General features: G+C 41.5%; 1 protein-coding gene across 5 annotated transcripts in view; it reads right to left on the bottom strand.

Annotated features, from left to right (window-relative positions):
* Positions 1–15,884, bottom strand: part of MITF (melanocyte inducing transcription factor) — a 222,923-nt gene extending 207,039 nt beyond the window's left edge. For all 5 annotated transcript variants that reach the window (XM_017542787.2, XM_017542788.2, XM_017542793.2 and 2 more), the window contains exon 1: positions 15,613–15,884. In XM_017542787.2, the coding sequence (XP_017398276.1) occupies positions 15,613–15,716 (104 nt within the window). In that variant the 5' untranslated portion in view covers positions 15,717–15,884. The remainder of the gene's footprint in view (positions 1–15,612) is intronic.
* Positions 15,885–22,376: the final 6,492 nt, after the last annotated feature.

Here is a 22,376-nt window from a genome sequence, read left to right as displayed (position 1 = left end):
AGCATGTGCCATCCTTAAATAACTTTCTCTTAGGCATCCCACCTTTTGCCACTATTTGACCTATATCAACTCCCAAATAGCCTAATGCTGATTGCCTAACTTAAAGACTATTTAGCTTCCTTCCTCCCTCACCCTCTTCCTCCCTGTTGTTCTATGGATCCTCTCCCCGCAACCCACATATTCTTTGAGTCATTTTTTTCTTTATTAAGGTGTCTAAAACTAGAAATTCAAGTCAAATACCTTATTGATGCTATAGATACAGAGGTAATCAGAATGAGGGAACTAAAAGCTAAGCTTTGGGCTGAGCACTCCATCCATATATTTCTTTTAATCTGTACTATTACCCCATAACTTAGATCATATTATTATGCAGTGTCCTCTTTGAGCCTCTGTATTAGTCCATTGCCACACTGCTACAAAAAAAAAAAAAAAAAAAAAATACCTGAGACTGGGTAATTTATTTCAAAAAAAAAGAGAGAGAGAGAGAGAGAGATTTAATTGGTTCATGGTTCTGCAAGCTGTCCAGGGAGCATGACACTGGCATTTCTTTGGCTTCTAGGGAGGCCTCAGGAAACTTAAAATCATGCAGAAGGCAAAGTGGGAGCAAGGCATCTCACATGGTGGGAGCAGGAGAAAAAGAGAGTGACAGGGGGCCAGGCACATTGGTTCACACCTGTAATCCCAACACTTTGCCAGGCCAAGGGGAACAGAGTTCCAGACCAGCCTGGCCAACATGGTGTGATGGTGTGCACCTGTAATCCCGCCTACTCAGGAGGCTAAGGCAGGAGAATCACTTGAACCCAGGAGGCAAATGTTGCGGTGAGCCTAGATTGCGCCACTGCACTCCAGCCTGAGTGACAGAGTGAGACTCTGTCTCAAAAAAAGAAAGAAAGAAAGAAAGAGAGAGAGACTGACAGGGAAGGTGCCACACTTTTAAATGACCAGATCTTATGGGAACTCACTCACTATCACAAGAACAGCACCAAGGGGATGTTGTTAAACCATTCATGAGAAACCACCTCCATGATCCAATTGCCTCCGACCAGGCCCCACCTGCAACATTGGGGATTACAATCTGAGATGGGGATTACATATTTGGTGAAGACACAGATTCAAACAATATAATTCCACCCCTGGTCCCCCAAATCCTATATCCTTCTTCCTTTTCACACTGCAAAATACTATCATGCCTTCCCAACAGTTCCCAAATTCTTAATTTATTCCAGCATTAACTCAAAAGTCCAAAGTCTCATCTGAGAAAAGGCCAGTCCCTTCTGCCTATGAGCCTGTAAAGTCAAAAACAAGTAAGCTATTTCCAAGATAAAATGGGAGTATAGGCATTGGGTAAGTAGTCCTGTTCCTTTGGCCAAAAGAAAGGGGCTACAGGCTCCATGTTAAGTCCGAAACCCAGCAAGGCAGTCATTAAAACTTAAATTAACCTTATTTGACTCTATGTCTCATATCCAGGGCTTACTAGTGCAATGAGTGCAATCCCAAGGCCTTGGGCAGCTCCACCCCTGTGACTGTGCAAGGTTCGGCTGCCACAGCTCTTCTCAAGGACTGGCATTGACTGCCTGTCGCTTTTCCAGGCTAAGAATGCAAGTTGCCAGTAGGTATACCATTCTGCGGTCTGGAGGATGGGAGCACTCTTCTCACAGCTCCACTAGGCAGTGCTCCAGTGGGAACTCTGTATAAGGGCTCCAAACCCATAATTCCCCTCTGCATTGCCCTAGTAAAGTTTCTTTAAGGGGGCTCTGCCCCTGCAGCAGGCTTCTGCCTGGATATCCAAGTTTTCCCATATATCCTCTGAAATCTAGGTGGAGGCTCCCAAGCCCCAACTCCTGCCCTATGTGTACCTACAGGCTTAATACCACATAGAAGTCACCAAGGCTTACAGCTTGCACCCTCGGAAACAGTGGTCCAAGCCATACCTGGGCCCCTATGAGCCATGGCTGGAGCTACAGCAACTAGAATATGGAGAGCAGTATCCCAAGGCTATGCAAGGAAATGGAGCCCTGGGCCTGGCCCAGGAAACCATTCAGTCCCTCTAGGCTTCTGGACATATGATGAGGGAGTCTGCCATGAAGTTCTCTGAAATGTCTTTGAGGCCTTCTCCCCATTGTCTAGGATATTAGCACTTGTCCCCTTTTTACTTAAGCAAATTTCTGTAGGCTTCTTGAATTATTCCCTGGAAAGTGGGCTCTTCTTTTCTACTACATGGTCAGGCTGCAAATTTTCCAAACTTTTATGCTCTGCTCTCTCTTTAAATACTAGTTCAAATTTAGGTAATTTATTTGCTCATACATAAAAGTATAGGTTGTTAGGAGCAGCAAGACTGCATCTTGAATACTTTGCTGCTTAGAAATTTCTTCTGCCAGGTACCTAAATCATAAATCTCAAGTTCAAAGTTCCACAGATCCCTAGATCAGGGGCATGATGCAGCCAACCTACTTGCTAACACATAACAGTAGTGACCTTTACTGCAGTTCCAATGAGTTCCTCATTTCCATCAAGATCACCTCAGCCTGGACTTCACTATCCATATCATTACCAGCATTTTGTTCACAACCATTTAACCAGCCTCTAGGAAATTGCAAACTTTTCCTCATCTTCCTGTCATCTTCTGAGCCCTCCAAATTCTTACAACCTCTTCCTGTTATATCCAATTCCAAAGCTGCTTCCACATTTTCAGGTATCTTTATGCCTCACTCCTTAGTATCAATTTTCTGTATTAGTCCAGATTGCTATAAAGAAATACCTGAGGCTGGGTAACTTAGAAAGAAAAGAAGTTTAATTCACTTGTGGTTCCATGGGGTGATTAAACCATGGTGCTTCATCGTTCCACAGAAAGCATGATGCTGGCATCTGCTCAGCTTCAGGGGAGGCCTCAGGAAACCTGCAATCATGGCAGAAGGCAAAGGGGGAGTGAAGAGTGAGGCATCTCACAGGGTGAGAGCAGAAACTAGAAAGAATGACAGGGGAGGTGCTACACACTCTTAAATGACTAGATCTCATGAAGACTCACTCACCAGGCCCGACCTGCAACACTGGGGATTACAATCTGACGTGAGATTTGGTGGAGACACAGATCCAAACCATACCTGCCTCTGCTGAAACAGAGGCCACAAGAATAACTCGCCCAAAGATATATATATAGCCAGTAAGTGGCCAAATTGGAATTTAAGTTCAAATCTGTCTTACTCTGTAGTTTAGACTTATCAGACTGGTTGGAACTCTTAACCAGTTTACAATAAGAACAGATCAGGGCTTTTTCTCTAAAGAACGTCAGCATGCAGGGAAAAAAAATCAAAATGCTTGGGTCTGAGTGGATGAAACATAGGGGTAGGCTAAATTTCCTGGTAAGTAAGGAATCTAGAATTTTTCTTTTGGCTTGTGTTACATGACATTGGCCTTGCCCTTCCCTCTCACAGTCTGTACCTCACAATCAGAGAAGTGAACAGCTTGGTGAGATTCAGAACAAGGGGAATGATTCCATTATGTCAGGACATCCTCATTTGTGACAAAACAGATGCTGGCTGGTCACATCCATTCCACCTCTCTGTTTTGGAAGCTCCCACACTCTACAAACTATCTGGAATTCATTAAGACAGGAAAACAGGCTGACAGTAGTATTTCACATTTTATTCAGCAGAAGTTTTGTGAAAAACAATTTGGTCATGTGGACATGCCCAAAACCACCATCATGCTGTTTCTCAACCAAAACTTTCAGTCAAGTGACTGCAGTATGCTTCAAGTTTCACACTTTTAGAGTGTAGATTAAAATACAACCCCTTTTTGAGATTTGGGCCAGGGTTCCTTATGGTAGTAAAGCTAGGTTAACTCTAAGTCACTCAGAGATCATATTACACAACCAAGAATCCTAGCCTTGAAAGGCCTAGTTAGCCCCATCTTTAGACTTTTCTGCTGTTTAACCAATAAATTAATTTTCTGATTAAACATGGTAAATATGGGTGTTCTGTCACCCAAGCCTATATGTTATTTGTATACCACCTATATGCAATGCTTTCTATTCCAAGTTCATTGAGCAAACCATCCCCCAACACCATCACCACCACCTTGGTGCCATGATTTTGAAAGTGTGATTCCCAGACACTTTGAAAACAAGTTCAGTTTCAGCGTCATTTAGAAACATGTTCAAAATGCAAATTCTTAGACCTTACCCCAGACCTGCTGAACAAAAATTGTGGGAGTGTGTCCCTGCTATCTGTTTTAATAAGCCTTACAGGGAATGCTGATGCACATTTGAGTTTAAGAGCCATTGTCCTAATGATTTTACCACAAATCTCATATCTCCACATTAAATACTCTTGTATTGCTATTTTGAAATAAAAAATTCCCCAGATCAGAATACATGTAGTTGAAAAAAAAAAAAAAAAAAGGAGTGTGGCTTGTATTGCTGTATTGTCAGCCCAGAGATAATCATTGATAATAATTACTCACTATTAAAAAGAAAAGAAAGCAAAGAAAAGAGAAAAGAAAAGAAAGCTCCCTAGTTTCCTCTAGAAAGTTAGTTATCAGGCTGGGCGTGGTGGCTCACGCCTGTAATCCTAGCACTTTGGGAGGCCGAGGCGGGTGGATCACGAGGTCAAGAGATCGAGACCATCCTGGTCAACACAGTGAAATAAAAATACAAAATATTTTTATTACTAAAAATACAAAATATTAGCTGGGCGTGGTGGCACGTGCCTGTAATCCCAGCTACTCAGGAGGCTGAGGCAGGAGAATTGCCTGAACCCAGGAGGCGGAGGTTGCAGTGAGCCAAGATCGCACCATTGCACTCCAGCCTGGGTAACAAGAGCGAAACTCCGTCTCAAAAAAAAAAAAAAGAAAGTTAGTTATCAGATCTACATTACTGATGTGGTAGCGCCCAAAAAAATCCTGGGATTCACTTTGAACAATGTGTACCTCCGTGAAACTAATCCCTGTGATAAGGATATGTGGCCAGGCCTATAACCAATTCTCTACTCCTGGAGCCATGAAATTGACCTGTTTAAAAAGATATGAGGTACATGTACCCAAAAGTTAGAAAGAGGGGTTACATTAGGGAGAGACTCCCTAAAGACAACAGATTGGCATGTGGTATCATTGACTCCCAAAAACAAATCCCAATTAATTGTCCTTGCCATTCAGCTCCCTGCCGTTAACATCATGCACTTTACTGATTTTGATATTATGACCAAGCAAGCACTGTCAAACCTTCTCATTAATTGCTGAATCAACAAAGATTTAAAACTTACATATATAATCAGTATTGTTAGAATTACCTTCCAAAATCCTATCATTTAGCATTTACTCATCCCACATTTGCCTAGATAAACATTATTAGTGTGTACCTACCCAAAGACCAGTGGAAAAATTACCATGCTAAGATGATACAAGGTGCAGTTCCAAAAAGTCTATGCACTGATTGATTACACACACAAGCCAGTGGCCAACCTCTTACAAGTTATCCTTCAGGCACACTTCTTTGCAGCAAATGGGTAAACCTTGATTTGGAATGTCACCAGGAATCATGCCAGCTGCTTATATTTTTACGTATTGCTTCACATAAGCTAGTGTAAACTCTTCCTTTAAAAATAAATAAATAAAATTTTCAAGAATGCATAGTCGGGGTCACCCTCTTCCCTTGAAAGTAAATGACCTAAACTGGCCAACAGTATTTTAATGTTTATGCATAGGCATTCTCTGCCAAAAGCATTATGAATTAGTTACAATGGGTTCTTATTGGCCAACATCCTAAATTTAGATGCTGCAACTATGCAGGCTTACTAATACAACAGAGCAAAGCTAACACTGAAATAATATCTTTCCACCTTTTGCTGAAAAAATTCAAATGCTAAAAACAAAACAAAACAGTAACAAAAATATACCTAGTCTTTTGGATGGAAGGGAATGTTACAATTTGACCAATGACATATTGGTGTGTTAGTTCATGAAAGTTTTAGAGGACTGTCTCCACCAATTTAGGACACACTGCAGGCAAGAGGTACAACGTGGCTACATCTCAGTGAGGTTCTCTGGTAGCCTTCACCAGGACTGAGCTAGGTCCTGCGTTTAACAAGGACACCATCTTTAGGATTTCCATGAGCATTTCCTTTCACTAAATTTTAGATCTTCAGCTGTAAAAATAAAATGTATGTTTTTGAAAAACATGCCTCCTAGAACCAGTTAGTATTTAGGAACATTTTATGGTAAAGGTACCAAAGTAAATATAGCCTTCCTGTCTGTCATTTCATAATTTCATATATAACCACAGCCACCAGGCTAAGTGAAACCTCTCTGCCTCAAGTCTTCTTCCCATCGAGACAAGTCAACCTTCCCAGAAGGAAACCTATTCTACAAATACAAGCTATGCGTTCTCACAACAGTGGGGACAACCACTTTTCCAATGATGCCCTTAATCACATGGAAAAACTGAAAAATGTGTGTGAATGATTCAGCAAGTTACCCCTCTTTGGAGAAGAGGCAGGGGTAAGGAGGGTGAAGACCACAGATCCCTTCCTGAAATTGCTCAATAAGGCACAATTTCTTACACAACAGAATTATACCAGTGCCCTCTATAGGGCATACATTTAGATTTAAAATATTTCTTCTCACACAACCCAGGATTTTTCCTTTTGAAAGTTATCACTCTGGCCAGGCACAGTGGCTCACACCTGTAATCCTTGTACTTTGGGAGATTAAGGCAGGTGGATCACCTGAGGTCAGGGGTTCAAGTCCAGTCTGGTCAACATGGCAAAAGCCCACCTCTACTAAAATACAAAAAAATTAGCAAGGCATGGTGGTACACGTCTGTAATCCTAGTTACTTAGGAGGCTGAGGCAGGACAACTGCTTGAACCCCAGGGTGGAGGTTGCAGTGAGCCAAGTTCGTGCCACTGCACTCCAGCCTGGGTGAAAAAACAAGACTCCATCTCAAGAAAAAAAAAAAAAGAAAGTTATCAATCTAAGGGTACTTGAATCAAAGAACACAGCTACTAAAATCCAAATGCTTTGAAGATTTTTTTAAAGAAGTCAAATTAAATACACACCATTGCCTGTGGATGTCAAAGTTGGTGAACACTGGAGGTGGTGTGTAGGAGGAGAACTTCTTCTTTTTTGTTTCTGCACCAACACTGACATTTTCACAACAGAGTGGACAGGAAGTGTGATCTCAGGACTGAAACACAGGACTAGAAGTCAGGAGTTCTACACTGGTTATTTGTTCATGGTGGGCGTGTATGTTTTGTGAAATCAATCTCAGGCTTTCCTTTTTAATCCTCAAGTTACTTGGACCTATCCTTAACACCAAAAAAAGTAATTAAAAATCCAGCCCCAAAAACTGTACCTAGGCTAAGAATAGTCAGACATGAATAATGTCAGGACAACAACAGTCAAGAGAACAAGAGATGACATCAAGTAGGATGATCCTAGAGGAAAGAAAGGATAATAAAAATAACAAGACCCATATCCTCTTTTAGTCCAGGGTTAGGTTTATAAAGACAAGCATGAATCTCTGACTCACTCAACATTAGGAAAACACTTAAGACTGAGTTATAAACACTTATAACAATGATTAATGTCTGTGTTTCTTTTTCCACTATTCATATATGAACTTCAAGAATCCTATGGTTAGCCCTGAACACCTGTTAAGCCTCAAGTCTAACTTTAGCTGCTTTACATACGTTACCTTTTATCTTCACAACAGACTTTCAAGGTAGCAACTGTCCCATTTTACAGAATAAGGAATTGGAGTTCATAAAGGTTGTGTAACTTGACCAAAGTCACAGAGGTAGTGCGTGGTAGTGTCTAGATTTGTACCTTTATGTCAGACATTCAGTCTTGCCTCAAAATCACTTCTTCCAACAGGTCATTCCTGATTATCCAACCTAATAAAAAGCCCCCTTTTTCACAGGCACATTCTACCAATAACGCTCTGTTTGATTTCCATAGCAGTTAGCAAAACTTATCTTGCTCATGTATTTGGTTTATTATTAACTGTGCCCCACCTCCAAGATGTATGCACCACGCTAGCAGGAATGCATTTGCTTCTCCACTTGATTCCCTATGGCCAGCACAGAGCCTGACACTCAGCGCCCAGTGCTTGAGAAGCCCCCAGAAATGTTAGCCACTAAAGATAAAAGCCTCATCACTCTGAATCCCAGGATAGAGGTCTCAGGTGAACACTCCGAAGGTACACTTCTTTACTCTTCACAGCATCCAAAGCCACAGGAGGGAAAGATGAGGCAAACAAATAAGAAAGCTACATTTCAGAAGTGGGCTAGAAAACAAAGCTTACCATTGAGAAGCCAAACCTGGTCCTTCTCCCAAGATCCTTTGCAACAGAATGGGAGGTGAAGAAATTTCAACAGAGATCCCAGATCTCCTTGTGGGTCTTCTCGACCTCATTGGCATCAATAAAGATGTAAACTTATTCCTTGGTATAATTCCTATCCTCGGAGTACACAATGTTCACTAGACTCACAAAAACCTTCTAATAAACTGCAAATTTGCTTTTACAATATCAAAAGCTTGTGGTGACTGCATTTAATATCTTTGACCTGTCTTGATGATTATTTTTTCCAAATAATGCATAGTTGGAGTGTAGTCAAACATATTTTTGTAATTTATTCCGATTAGACAAACCCTCAGCAAAGTACATTTTATACTTCACGCACACACACATACACACAAAAAACAAATGAAACTCTCACTTATTGTCCTTGAAAATGACAAAAAAAAAAGTAGCCAAGCATTTTTTTTCCTATTACTTATCCTAATACTGCCAGTTCTGAAACAAAGCAGTTGGAGGGGAAATTTAGTAACTCTGATTTGTCCCAAGATACATTTTTTTACACTGAGGTCCTATTCCTGACAGTAAGCACATGTGATCTGTTCTAAAAAAAGGATATTTTCCACTTCTTGCACAACTGGAGCAGATATAAACATCAGCCTGTGCAAACTGCACTGCAGAACTCAAAGGGAATTAAGCATACATCCACTTAAATAAAATCTATAAATAGTAGTAATCGGGAAAAAAAATATCCAATAACGAACAAAACCAAGACTGAGAATCCCACTTTAATCAAGTGTTCCATCTAATCATATCACAAAACAAATCAGCATAGTAAAATTTGAACATCTGCAAGTTGAGGCACCTCAATCTTGTCTATTTTGCTTTGGATGCATGATTCTACACACGTTTTAGTTATTCTTAAGAGGAGGGTAAAAACTGCTATCATGGTAAAATTCTACTAGAAAAGGAGGAATTAATCTCATTCACTAACAGTGCTAGGTGCTATGCTAAACATATTTATACATTTTTGCTTAGTTTTGAAAGTTCTACCAACCCTAAGAGGATGGGTACCATTGACCTCATTTTACAGCTTAAAGAAATTGAGACTGCAAGAAGTTAAATATCTCGAACACAGATGTAGTAGTTAAGTGGCAAAACAGTGACCAAGGACAGCACTTAAGCAGGGCTCCCTCTAAACCTGTCCACATGCATGTAGCCTCTCTGCCACCACAAGATATCACCAGGTGCCCAGAGACCAGAAAGAAGAGCTTAAAGAAATGTTAGGAGTCTAAAAGGCAGACAAAAACCCTAAATGTCTACTTTAGGATCATGCCCTCCAAGGTGTCTAACATTTTATTTAATAGTGTGGAGAAACGCATTTGACTATTGTTTCACTTTGAAGGCCAAATTCAAATACCCCTATTTGTCCAAAAAACTGCCTCCCCAGTTCCCCTTCCTCTCTTAAATGCTGCCAATTACTGATGCCCACCCTGCCACAGGTACCACTCTGCCTTATATAATTAGCTACACCTGTGAGTTCTCTTTCTCTCACCACACAGGGAGGGCACAGTGTGATGTATCTTTGAATTTTGCACAATCACTCAGGCATAGCACAGAGTAGAGGTCAAGAACACACAGCTACAGTTATACGGCCTCAGTTTAAATCCAGGCTCCACCTACTTGGCATACCTCAGTTTCCCTCTCTGTAGAATGAGAATAATAAACCAATACATACACCCAAGGTTGAATTAACTTTGCATTAACAGAGGTAATGCAGAGTTAATTTTCAGAATAGTGCCTGGCACATAGGAAGCACTAGATAAGTGTTAACTGTTTTAAAAATTATAATTAATATCATTACTGTTTTTGTTTATTATGATTGCCTCATGCAGATTTTGCAAAGATTAAGTATGTTTTACACACATAAAAACACTTAGAACAGACTTATACAGAGTACACACTCAATAAATGTTACCCATCATTATTAGTATTAATTTGCACATACTAGGACTCAACAACTATGTGTTGAACATGAATTTTTATGTAGGCACTGAATTTTTTTGTTTTAGGCTCTGGGGACACAATAGTGAACAAGGAACTAACAGAAATCCCTGTTCCCTTGGAGCTTGCAGTCTAGCATGGAGATAGTTACACGTAATAAACATAACATATTGGAAAATTATACAGCAGATTATTTAACTAGCATAAAAGAATTATTAACGATTAGATGAAAACTATAAAATGCAAATTATTTACCTGAACACCTCATTAGAAGAAAGGCAAAAATGAATTTACTAACATTGAGAGAACTGTATTGCACACCACCACCTGCCTCAGAGAAGACAACCATAGTCAAGCAAATGCAAATACCCTCCAAAATGCCAGCGCTCACTGATAAGTAATAAAGAAAGTAACAACAAGAACATCTGCTAAAATTTACTGAGCACTTACTATGTGCCAGGCACAATGCTAGTACTTTTCCCACAGTCAATGTCACACTTATGTTTTTAAGACTCCTGGAGGCAGACCCCTATTTGCCAGCTGAGGAAACTGAAATTAGATGTCACCCAGCCTGCCCAAGGCCACCCAGCTAGTTAGGCACAGACACCGATGCTAGAACAAGGCTCTTCATCTCTATGCTAGTGGTTCCCTGCAGATTGAACAGACCGAAAACATCAAGAAAACTTTCAGAAACCAAAAAATGATTGATTGACAGTTTTGTTTTGCCAAGAATGAATTATCATGCCCATTAAAGAAAGGGCATTTTTTAATAAGAAAACAGGAGGGAAATATCTCAGCATAGTCCAAGAAATGGCAGCAGCCATATGCCCAAATACGTGTAGGTATGTGTATGACACAACAGTCTTTGTCTTTCTCATTTCACCCTGAACCTTGAAAAGTTCATAAACCTTTTTGAATCAGCATTTGGGAATCACTACTGTATTCTATCCTGCCATGATAAACCTAATACTCACTTTCATTCCCATTTGTAACTTGCAGAAAATTTAATAATAGCTGTCTAAAATAGTACTAAAGATTTAAGAAGAAATTGGAATTAAATTAAGCCAACTGTGAAGTCTGCCCAGTAAAAGGACATGAAGGACTACAAAACCACATGCACTGAGTAAACCAAACAAAAGGACTATGAGCCTTAAAGATACTACTATATTTTAAAATATTTTTAGGTCCAAAAGACCTGTAGAGACTTCCCTTGCCCCTAGGAGCTCATTCAACAGTTTCACATTTGTTTTCCTGCCATGACTATGCCTGTGTGAATTCTTGGCTCTCTCTAAATATTCAGCACTTTTCCTCTGCCACCCACCATTCAGAACTCATTCCCAGGAGAACACACAAAGGTTTCAAAAACCTTTTTGGAGGAAACAGTGTGCAAACAATTCATTAGAACCTTTTCCCATAGCAAGTGTCTTCCTATAACACAGCCTTACCCACCAACATGACCAAAATGAGATTCATATAATCTAAATGCAGCAACTTCAGATTCCTGAAGGCAAGGATGTCTGGGTTAGAAATGAAACATGTCCTTCCTCATGAAAGACTTGAATATCTGAGCTTAGCCCCAGTGAACAATATGTATATTCCTCTTTGGAGAAATCTCAGCGAATATCTATTTTAAAAGGAACACAATGTTCATTGCAAAAACAAAAACCAAACACAACACCTTACTCTGAGTGGGTTATAGTATTAAGGAAGAAAGGAAGACATACTCAAACAAATGTTTATTGTGTTACGCATTGTTCCAAGCCAGTGGTTCTGAAATGAGGGTGACTTTGCCCACCATGGGACATCTGACAATGTCCAGAGACATTTTTGGTTGCCACATTTGATAAAAGCAGCAGTACTGGCTCTAGTAGGAAGAGGCCAAAGGATGCTGCTAGACATTCTGCAATGCATAGGACCTTCCATGGCAAGGAATTATCTGGCCCAAAATATCAACAGCACTGAGCTAAGAAACTTTTTTCTATGCTCTAGTAACACAATAGTGAATAAGGAACAAATAGAAATTCCTGTTCCCTGGGAGCTTGTAGTCTAGCGTGGAGATACACACAATAAACATAACATATTAGAAAATTATACAGTAGATTATAATATAAGCACTATAGAAAATAACATAGCTGGACAAGGAAAACTGAGAGTTTGGAAGAATAGCAATTGCAAATATTGTGATCAAAAAGGGCCACACTATCAGTGTGATGGGAATGATGTTTAAAGAAAGAACTGTAAAGAAAATAACAAAAACATCTGCTAACATTTCCTGAGCACTTACTATGTGCCAGGCACCATGCTAATACTTTCCCACAGGCAATGTCACATTTAATATTCTTAAGACCCTTGAGGCAGGCACCTACTTGTTGGTGGGACAGTGAGCACTGGGCCTGTCTAGGCAAAAGATGGTCAAAGCAAGTGCAAAATACAAACGTCCAGCAGTGGAAGGACCTGGAGTATTCCAAAAACAGTAAGGAAACCAGCCTGGCTGCAGCAGAGGGAGGTAGGAGGCAGACAGAAAGAGATAAGGTCAGAGCTGACATCTTAAGGACCTCAAATTTTACTGAGAGAAACTAGGAGCCATGGGCAGGTTCTGGGCAGAGAATGACAGGGTTCTGACTTGAGGTTTAACACAGGGTTGCTTGACCTCAGCACTATTAACAATTTGGGACCAGATAATCCTTCGTTGTGGGGGCTGTCCTGTGCACTGTAAGATGTTTAGCAGCATCCCTGGCCTCCACCTACCAGAGATTGGTAATGATCCCTTCCATTGTAACAATCACAAATGTCTCCAGACACTGTCAAATGACCCCAGGGGCAAAATCATCTCTGACTGAAAACCAGTTTTAACAGGAACATTGTGGCTACTATATTGAAAATTCACTAAATATGGTTATTGCAGTTTAAAAGACTACTGCAATAATCCAGGCACGGGCTGATGGTGGCTTGGACCAAAGTGGTAGCAGAGGAGTTGGTAAGAAGCGGGCAGATTCTGGACATATTTTCAACTCTAAAGGACAATCCAGAGAAGACAGTTGATAGGCAGAATGGCTACAGCAGTCTTAACATGTCAATTTCAACTTTTTCCAATAAAGACTTATAAGAAATGAGGTGCCCCAGCAAAGACGTAAGACAAAATGCAATGAGAGAGGCCCAGAACAATGTGTAGCCCTTTTAAGTCACACAGCAGATGTCGACAGCAATACCTTAGACAACTGTGGGAAACAGTACAGAGAAATGTTGCCAACTCCATATATTTATTCACAGATTTTTATTTAACCGGTTTATTTCAAAGAGCATGTGTGTGTTCCATATACAAGTTTTACAACAACTTTTTTTAATTTAGCCTTCCTTTCCCTGCTGGTTCAGGCCTACACCTGTTTCTAGCATTAACGTGTGAAGCCATTTCTTCCCACATACCCACATTTTTCCTGACACGTGCCTGCCAGCTAGCTACTGAGGATGTTCACCCTTGCAAGTCATTTTTTGCTGACTCTGAAAAAGAACAGGCCCAAATCGTTCAACATGAGTTTCACGGCACTCATTTGGGTTTTTCCAGATGGTATTTTCCTTGCTCTCTCAAACTGATTTAATGTTATGTATCAGCCACCATCAGAAATGTTCCAAACAGTCCGGTTAATTCATTTCTTTCAGGATTCCACACACACACACTCATTCCCTCATTCTGGCCATGTAAGCATTTGCTTATAGAAGCAGAAGCAGAGACTGCCCAGTAAAACACTGGTCCCTTCAGCCGAATGCAGATAAAGCCCTGATGAGCATAACCAACAATACCCTTCACACAATATTACTCAAAACCCCCAGCCCCCAACACACACAATCTATGCTCACACACAAAACAGCCATTATGAGGAAAAACCACCAACTAAAGGCTGGTTTTATAGGTCGAACTGCTTAGGCGGTCTCCTTCCAATCTGCCGTGAAACATCTACAAAGAGGCTTCTTCAGCAGTGGCAGTCAGTGGGTCTGCTGTTCCCAGATTTTCTTTCCCACGTGGGATAAAGAGTCCTGCCACAGCCCTGAAGGAAATAAACCTGGTTGCACTTTCCGCTAGAAAAACAACCAGCCCAGTGCTAGCCAGAGGCCAAGATTACACCACCTGGCTCTTCATTCGGTTGCCCTTCTTCACTCATCCTCATTTCAGGACCTTCTCTCGCTCTGCCAGCCAGGCCCATTCACCCAGGCCCCACCCTCAGCGAAGGGCTGGGCAGGAAGGTACAGCCGGGTGCAGAAGTCCTGCTGGATGCTTCCAATGGTAGCCTTATCCTAGCTCACAGCTTAGCGGGATGAAAATAAACCCTTCTCTGCTATTCCAACCTCCACTGACCATGTCCCTTTTAGTAAACACTGTAAATGAGAAGTGCGAGGAGTCCAGAGTGGCCGCCGGACAGAGAGAACGGAAGATACCCAATCCATTTTGACAGACAAGTGGGAATGGAGGCAGCAAAAAAGCTGGCGCAAAGGAAGTGGGCAGTAGAGGAGATGGGGCGTCAGAGCAGTGGATGTCTTTACTCCTCTCCTAAAAAGTTTTTGAGAATTAAACACGTGTCTCTGCCAAGCAGGGTACAGTCCCAGTAACCCCCAAGACCAAGGCTCATTTGCCCTCTTCAGGGAAGGCCTGGTTTTGAATGGGACTCTATTTCCAGGGAGTTTAACTTGGACTAGGGGACACACCCACCGCTGCACTCGCCCCTCCCGCGCCGGCGTGGAGCGGTCTGGAGGTGAGAGGCGGAGCCCAGAGAACCCTCACCTGCAAGCGGCCAAGGGCCGATTTCCCCACAGGGACTGGACTCCTAAGAGGTGACTACAAGCAAACTAATTGCTTCCCTCCAATGTTGCATCTCAATCCACCCAAAGCTCTTCCTCTCCGGGCCCTCAACCCGCTGGGATATTCCAGAAAGGGGGTTCACTAGAACTCTTTCTGCCCCATCTCACCGGGACAGTTGCGTCCCGGCCGGGCGCTCCTCCTCCCCCACATCGCGCCAGGTCGCTCCCCAGCCCCCACTCAGTCTCAGCAGCTGGCATCCCCGGCCGAGGGTCCCCGCGCCGGGACGCTCCGTCCCCGGCTACCGCAGCGCCCCCCGAAGTGCGCTCCATCCGAGCCTCCTAGAAGCGCACTTGGGCCAGGCGAGCGCGGCCCCCAGCTGCGAGGGGCAGTTCGCCCTCTGCCCCGGGGCAAGGGCACTGGGTCCTTGTCCCAGAGCTCCCGCGATCCGCTCTCTTCACCCCAGAGTGGCAGACGCAGAGCCCTCCAGCCGCCCGCCGCGCCTCTGCCCAGCTGTCACCACTCACCTGCTCTTCAGCGGTTGACTTTTGAGTTCGTAATAGGTTTTGGGCTCTTCATGAAACTCCTCTCCGACTTCGAAATCCGGCACTATCCCCGATTCCGACTGCATGGCTCCCGCTTCCCGTCCTTCCACAGCCCGAAAGTGAGAACACAGTCCGGGGGCGGAGGGAAGGTAGCTGGGCCTGGGTCCCCCGAGTCGTGCGCCCCCGCGCAGTGCCGAGCTCTGCCCGCTCGCCGGCTCGCGGCCGCCCGCCAACGAGCGGGGAGTTTACACTGGCACCCGGGAGGGAGGGGCCGACGGCCGAGCGCCGCCTGGGATCTGTAGTTTGGCCCGGGCGGGGTATTCCCGGCTCGCATGGGGAGCCACACCCACGAAAACTACAACTCCCAGAAGGCCAGGCGGGGGAGAAGCAACGTGGTGGACACCGCTAGAGCAACTCCTGTTTGGATTCCTTTTCAATGTCAGCAGCTCCTCTCCCTCCTCTCTCCCCACTTGCTTCAAGGGTACAGACTTGGCTGTAGGAACGGAGACAGCCTGCTCTCCTACCGTCACCCCCACCTCTCAGCTCAGACATCTGCGAGGGCACACCGTGTGCTTATTTTAAAAATAAGAGAGTGAAGGGTTTGGGCACTAGAAAGTTTTAGCATTCAAGCCTGTCTTAAAATAAAAAGACTTCCTATCAGCCCGCATGATTCCCTGGGCTACTGCGACGTATCAGCTTGTCCTCGGATTGGAACAACGAGGAAGAACTTTCCTTCGCTTTGTAATGAAAACGTTATTGGAGAAATTGCTCTTGTGCGTTCCTTTTCTAGAACTAAGTCTGGACTTCTACAGTACTGTTCATCAGTTGAATGCCTCTTTCCTCCCCTTTATCCAAGTAGCCACTTCTAATCTAAAGCAGCAATTGAAAGATTTGGTTAATTTAAAAAGGCACAAAGTTACAAAACAGTGTCGTCGCTCTCTGCTTTTAATTTCTCAGTTGACTAGGAGTTCAAATGAGATTGTCCTAATATTTCAGGAGTGAGGATGTGCAAATGAACTATAAAAGTGTCAGCCCCTTATCGAGCTTCCTGGCACTCACTTAGGGAAGAGAATTTTAAAAACTCTCCGTTTTGGCTCATTTGTACTTCTAGTCCTTCCCTCTGATTAGTTCCAGTAGATGGTGTTCCTTCTTTTTAAAAGTGTTTTGAGGCATCAGGGAGGCAGTATAGAGTTACGGTGGCATTTAAAGGTATAAGACTCAGAGTTCAAATTGCCAGTGCTTCTAAGAAGAGCTGTGCAATCCTTAGCATGTCACTTGGTTCCTAGAAGCCTCCATTTCTTCATCCATAAAAGAAGAGATTGGCAAACCAGTTTTAGAAGATGTTGCAAGGTCAAATGTAAGAGAAAGTCATTTGCAATCTATAAAACCCTGTTCAGTGGTCATTCTTTATTAGGTCTTGAAGATATTCCTTTCAGATTAGCATCTCATCTTGGTGTTTGGCCTTTTAGAATTAATAAACTAAATAACTATCCAAGGAGAAAACTCTAAAGAGGCTACAGTGATGATTGAGCACCTCCCAGGAGTTGCCCCTTTGCATGTTTTGCCTCCCACTGAAATATTTTAATTTCACATCAGAAAAGATCTCCATAGGATGGACTGATGTTAGGGCGGGGTTCTCAAGGAGATTTGGAAAAAATGCAAAAGACACACTGTGTTGCAGTATCAATTACCAAATTCTCAGAATAAAAATTAGTCCTCAACATACAATTTTAGGCCCTTCCCTGAAACTATTAAAATATACCAGAATACCTGGGAACACCCCTAAGGAAAGTGGAATCCTAGATTCCTTAATAGATGGACTGCTGGAAATCAGCTGTCAAAAACCAACAAAGAAAACATGTTTTCTTCATGTTCTCTGACAGAGAAAGAACAATAAAACATGAAATAAACATGCAGTCTAGACTTCTAATCTCTTCTGGGCTTTCGATTATCAGTGCTTGGAATATGGGAGGAGGAATTGTTATAATAACTTATGGATGTTACAGGCATTTAGGGGTGTGGGCCAGAGACACTAAACATCTTGCACAATAACAAACTTTCTTGTCCAAATGTCAGTGCTATGTATCCCCATTGAGAAACACTGAAGGCTGCCTAATCTTTACGCTCACCAGAAGTTTTTTAATCTGAGGAAAGCTATAGACCCTCTTCTCAGAAAATACAGACAGAAACAAAACTGTGCATAATTTTGGTCAGCTGATCTATTGAAGTCTATCACAGCCTTTATGTTAGAGCTGCAGTTAATAACATCCTTTGATCTGCAACAAAACAGTCTGTCACTTATTACATCAAACAGTGACCTTCCAGACCTAAGGGACTAAACTCAAAGGAAAAAAAAAATTAGAAACGCCAAGATCCCTGAATTCATCTTCAACTAAGTACACCTGCAAGAGAGATCTCTGGGGTGCAGACCTCTGAGCTGAGGTTGTCCTGAGGTTCACACAGATAGCTGTTACTTTTTTCTCCTACACCTTTTTTTTTTTTTTTTTTTTTTTTTGGTCTCATCCTACCCCTTACTCAGGAAAACTTCTTTTCCACTGCATATGGCAGGGTTATCCATTACAATGCAGTCTGCTACCCAATGCAGTCTGATTCCTTTAAGACTGGACAGGGGATCTTGACATGACTATAAGTCCTCCTTAGGACCTCTCTGCTAGGGCAACGGGGGAAGACTGTTTGCTTTTTAAAAGCAGAGTGCTAGAAGGAAGAACATCTGGAGCTACTTACCCATGACCACTTAGGGAAGCCGATTTAAAATGGAAGATAATAAGATCAACCAAAAGAAGCAGAGACAAGCAAAGATAAAAAATAGGAAAGTACAACAACATTGTTTCACTTCCTTGTTCCAGCCATACCTGAAGTCAGATATCCTTGGACTTTTTAGATACAAGAACCAAAAAAAAAATCCTTTTTGCTAGAATTATTATTTTTTTTCTAATGAAGAGGGATTATGGGGGACATCTATCAGATGGCCAAATTTTTGTTATGTATATACCATTAATCCACATAACCAAAAGTTGGCGACCTGATAGATGTCCCCCATAATCCCTCTTCATTAATGACTTGAACCCTAGGATTAGGTACTGCTTCGAAAAATAGATTATAACAGTCAATAGATCTATACATTTAAACTAAAGACTGTACCTATTAAATGTACAAAAGCAATGATGACAGATTATAATTGTTGTTATTAATATTACATATATTTATGTAATACATTACTTTTTACATACACTTGTCACATGCATCTCTTATTTGAGCTCACAAAAATCCTGCAGAGATGGATAAGCAAGGGTTCTCAGTTTACTCTATAATAAATATGCGAAAGGTATGGGCATGGCAATGTGTTAGGTACTTGGAGTACAAAAATACATTTGACGTCTTCCTTGCCCACATGACACTTACAGTCCACTAGTTGAGTCAAGGCTTGTAACACAGTGAGAAACCACACATAAAGCAGCAATGCTAAGCAGCAGATACCCGGTGTATGATCTTTACTCTCATATCCTCTTAGCTCAACAGCTATTTATGGTGCACCCACTCTGTGCCAGGCACACTGTGCACTATGTATGAGGAAACAGCAATGATGACACATATGTGGTCCCGGTCCTTGTCTTTTTAAGAATAGAAATGGGCAGGATTTAATGGATAACAAGAGCAATAGATAAATACTGCAAGTGTCTAAGAAAAGAGCAATCATTGGGGGTAGGGATAGTAAGACCTCTTGGAGGAGACGTAACTAAGCTACATCTTAAAAAAAAAAAAAAGGAAAGGAGAAAGTCTAGGGTGTATGAAAACTGAATGTAATCAAGCCCCTAGATCTGACCACCAATTCACAGGAAAAAAACAAATGTGAGAGAAAAACATGTCAATAACATCACAGAAATAGAATCAGACAACACAGAGATTTAGAAATTCTGTAGGACATTGAGAAATTCTTCAAAAAATAAATAGCATGAAATAAAGGGAAAAGAAGAACTGGTACAGGTTTAGAAAATTTAAGAGATATATGAGGCTTATGAATTATATCTCAATAAAAAATAAATTAGAGGCTGGGCTAGGGGGCTCATGCCTATAATCCCAGCAGCTTGGAAGTCTAACGTGGGAAGATTGCTTGATCCCAGGAGTTTGAGACCAGCTTGGGCAATACAGAGAGACTGCATATCTACTAAAAAATATAAATAAATAAATAGTACAAAAAGATACATATTACTGAAATACTTTGTGTGGACTTTATTTGGACTCTGATTCAAACAAACCAATTGTAAAAATTCATTCTGGGGAAAACTGGGAGATTTTAAACATAGGCTGGAATTGAATGGTATTTTGAAATTATTGTTAATTTTTATTAGATGTGATAATAGTATTGCGATTATCTCATTTTTATACTCTTTCTGTTAGGATTACATATAAAATATTTATGGGTCAGATTATATGATGTCTTAGAGCTGCCATAAAATACTCCATCTCCTCTCCTTCTGTCATCAAAAAGGCATGGGAAAAGAAAGATGAAATGCAAATGGTAAAATATTGAAGCCAGGTGACAGGTTATGGGAATTCACTATACTATTCTTGCTACTTTTGTGTAAACTTAAAAATTGTCATGATCAAACATTTAAAAAAAAATAAAGAAAGAAAAGAAAGACTCAACTATCATAATTTCTTAAATGGGTTATAATTTCTGATGAAATTAGATTAAAAAGCATATTATTCAAAAAGAGAAAATGGACATGATGAAGATACAGAAGCAGGCTTGTGTCCGATATGTTTGGAAAAAAAGAGCCAATGGGAACTAACTAGGGTATATTTCAGCAGAAAGGAAACTTTGAAAGTCTACTGAGTAGCTCACCAAACCTAAGAAAAGGCAGCAGACCCTAGCATATAAACTATACAACTGGGAACAAACTCCAAAATCTATGCCATAGAACTGGGCTAGTGAAGGCACCCCCACCCCACTACACCTCCCACCACAGTTGTGTCACTAACCATCCCAGCTTGCACCTCCAATACGGCACACAGGACACTTGAAACGCTGCTACCACCATCTACCACCAAAATGGATTCAGCAAAGTCCTAGCCACTTCACCTGCTTATCCAGTTGGTGGATCTAAGTTTTGTGCTCAAGCCCTAACTGCAAAAGAAGCTAGCTATCCAAAACTCTTTCTCTATTTTAGAAACTATAAAATGAAAAGCCTATTTTGCAGCCTCCCTGGGAGGAATATTCAGCCATGTGTCCAAAAACCCAAAAATCTTCCCATTCCCCTCCCTTCTTAAACGCAATTCAACTTTTGTTTCTATTATTTGAAAGACATTCTAATGAGGACAGGAGTGAACAGTAAGGAGGCTATTCAGTTATATAAAAAGAGGGTAAGATTGGCATACATGAAGAACAATATAAATAACAGAAAAATACCAAGGAAACAGAATGATGGGATTGAAGGGAGGAGATGATCAACAGCAGAGTTTTCTGCATCATCCCCCAAGCGCATATACTCTTTCTATGCGTGCCAAGGCAGTGGGATATACGCCAAGGCATGGGTCCTGCCCCTGCCCCCCCAAAATAATTTAAGCTAAGTTTAGACATGAAGCATGTCAAATACAAAGGTAATTTTAATTTTTATAAATTAAAATTTTTCAGGCATAAATCTGTTTAACAGCTTTTTAGGGTCTTTTGACTTTTTGGATTGTAGACTTCTCCAAGAATCTGTAGACCTTCTCACCAGAAAAAAACAAAAAGTGCGCAATAAAAATTTCATTTGCAAGTTCAGAGGCACCAATGACCACCCTGTGGTCTACTATGGCTCCTGCTGGAGTCTGTGAATCATGAACTACTAGCATCTAAATATATTGTTCTTGAAAGTGCTGTATAATGTACTTTTCTAGAGCCACCACAGAGGCCAAGAGGCAGGGGAAGAGTGCTGTGTTGTGCAGACCAGGAGAAGAAGGTATTTTGCCCTTCTCAAAGCGTCAGCCATGGGCCACGTCCATGAGAATCACTTGGGGTACCATTAAAATGCAGAGTTCCAAACCCATAGCTAGAACTATTAAATCAGAATCTCCAAGGGGCGGGGATCAAGAATCTGTATTTTTAGTAAGTTCCCCAGTTAGTTCTTATGCACGTGAAAATTTTAGAACCACTACTTTAAGGGTCAACATCAAACCAGGCTGAATGAAATCACAACAAAAATGAAAAGAAGACAATTTGAAAATAATCCAATGTGAAGTCTGAGAAGCTTGGATCTGAAATATAAAAGGATTCTGAAAAATAAAAGGATCCCACATAAAGGGATTAGGAAAGGACTGGCTGAGATCTGCAAGGTAACTTAAACGATTTAGAAATGATATTCTGCTAGGTCTCAAGAGTAACTCATTGCAATGGAGCAACTGTGAAAAGTCAACAGGGTTCAGAACTCAGCAGTGAGCTTGAGGATGGCATTACCTTGTTTAAAACAAGTAAGTGCCTTTGTAGCTCATGAGCCCCAATCAGGCAGATGGCAAGAGATGGCTGTCACCCCAGAGTGAAGAGGGGTTGCACTCTGATGCAGACTTAAAGACTCCAAACCTAACACTGAGCAGTAACTGAAGGTTCATGGTTTTAATTCTTGTTCCAAAGTGTCTGAGATAGCAGGATTGGAGCAAGAAGGAGAACACAAAATATTTCATGACATAATGTAGCAAAAGAAGGAATGTAAACTTCAAAGTGGGCATTTCTTTTTTTTTTTTTTTTT

This window comes from Cebus imitator, unplaced genomic scaffold (assembly GCF_001604975.1).
Source record: "Cebus imitator isolate Cc_AM_T3 unplaced genomic scaffold, Cebus_imitator-1.0 Scaffold147, whole genome shotgun sequence".
Taxonomy (NCBI): domain Eukaryota; kingdom Metazoa; phylum Chordata; class Mammalia; order Primates; family Cebidae; genus Cebus; species Cebus imitator.
This window is presented reverse-complemented; position numbering and strand designations above follow the sequence as displayed.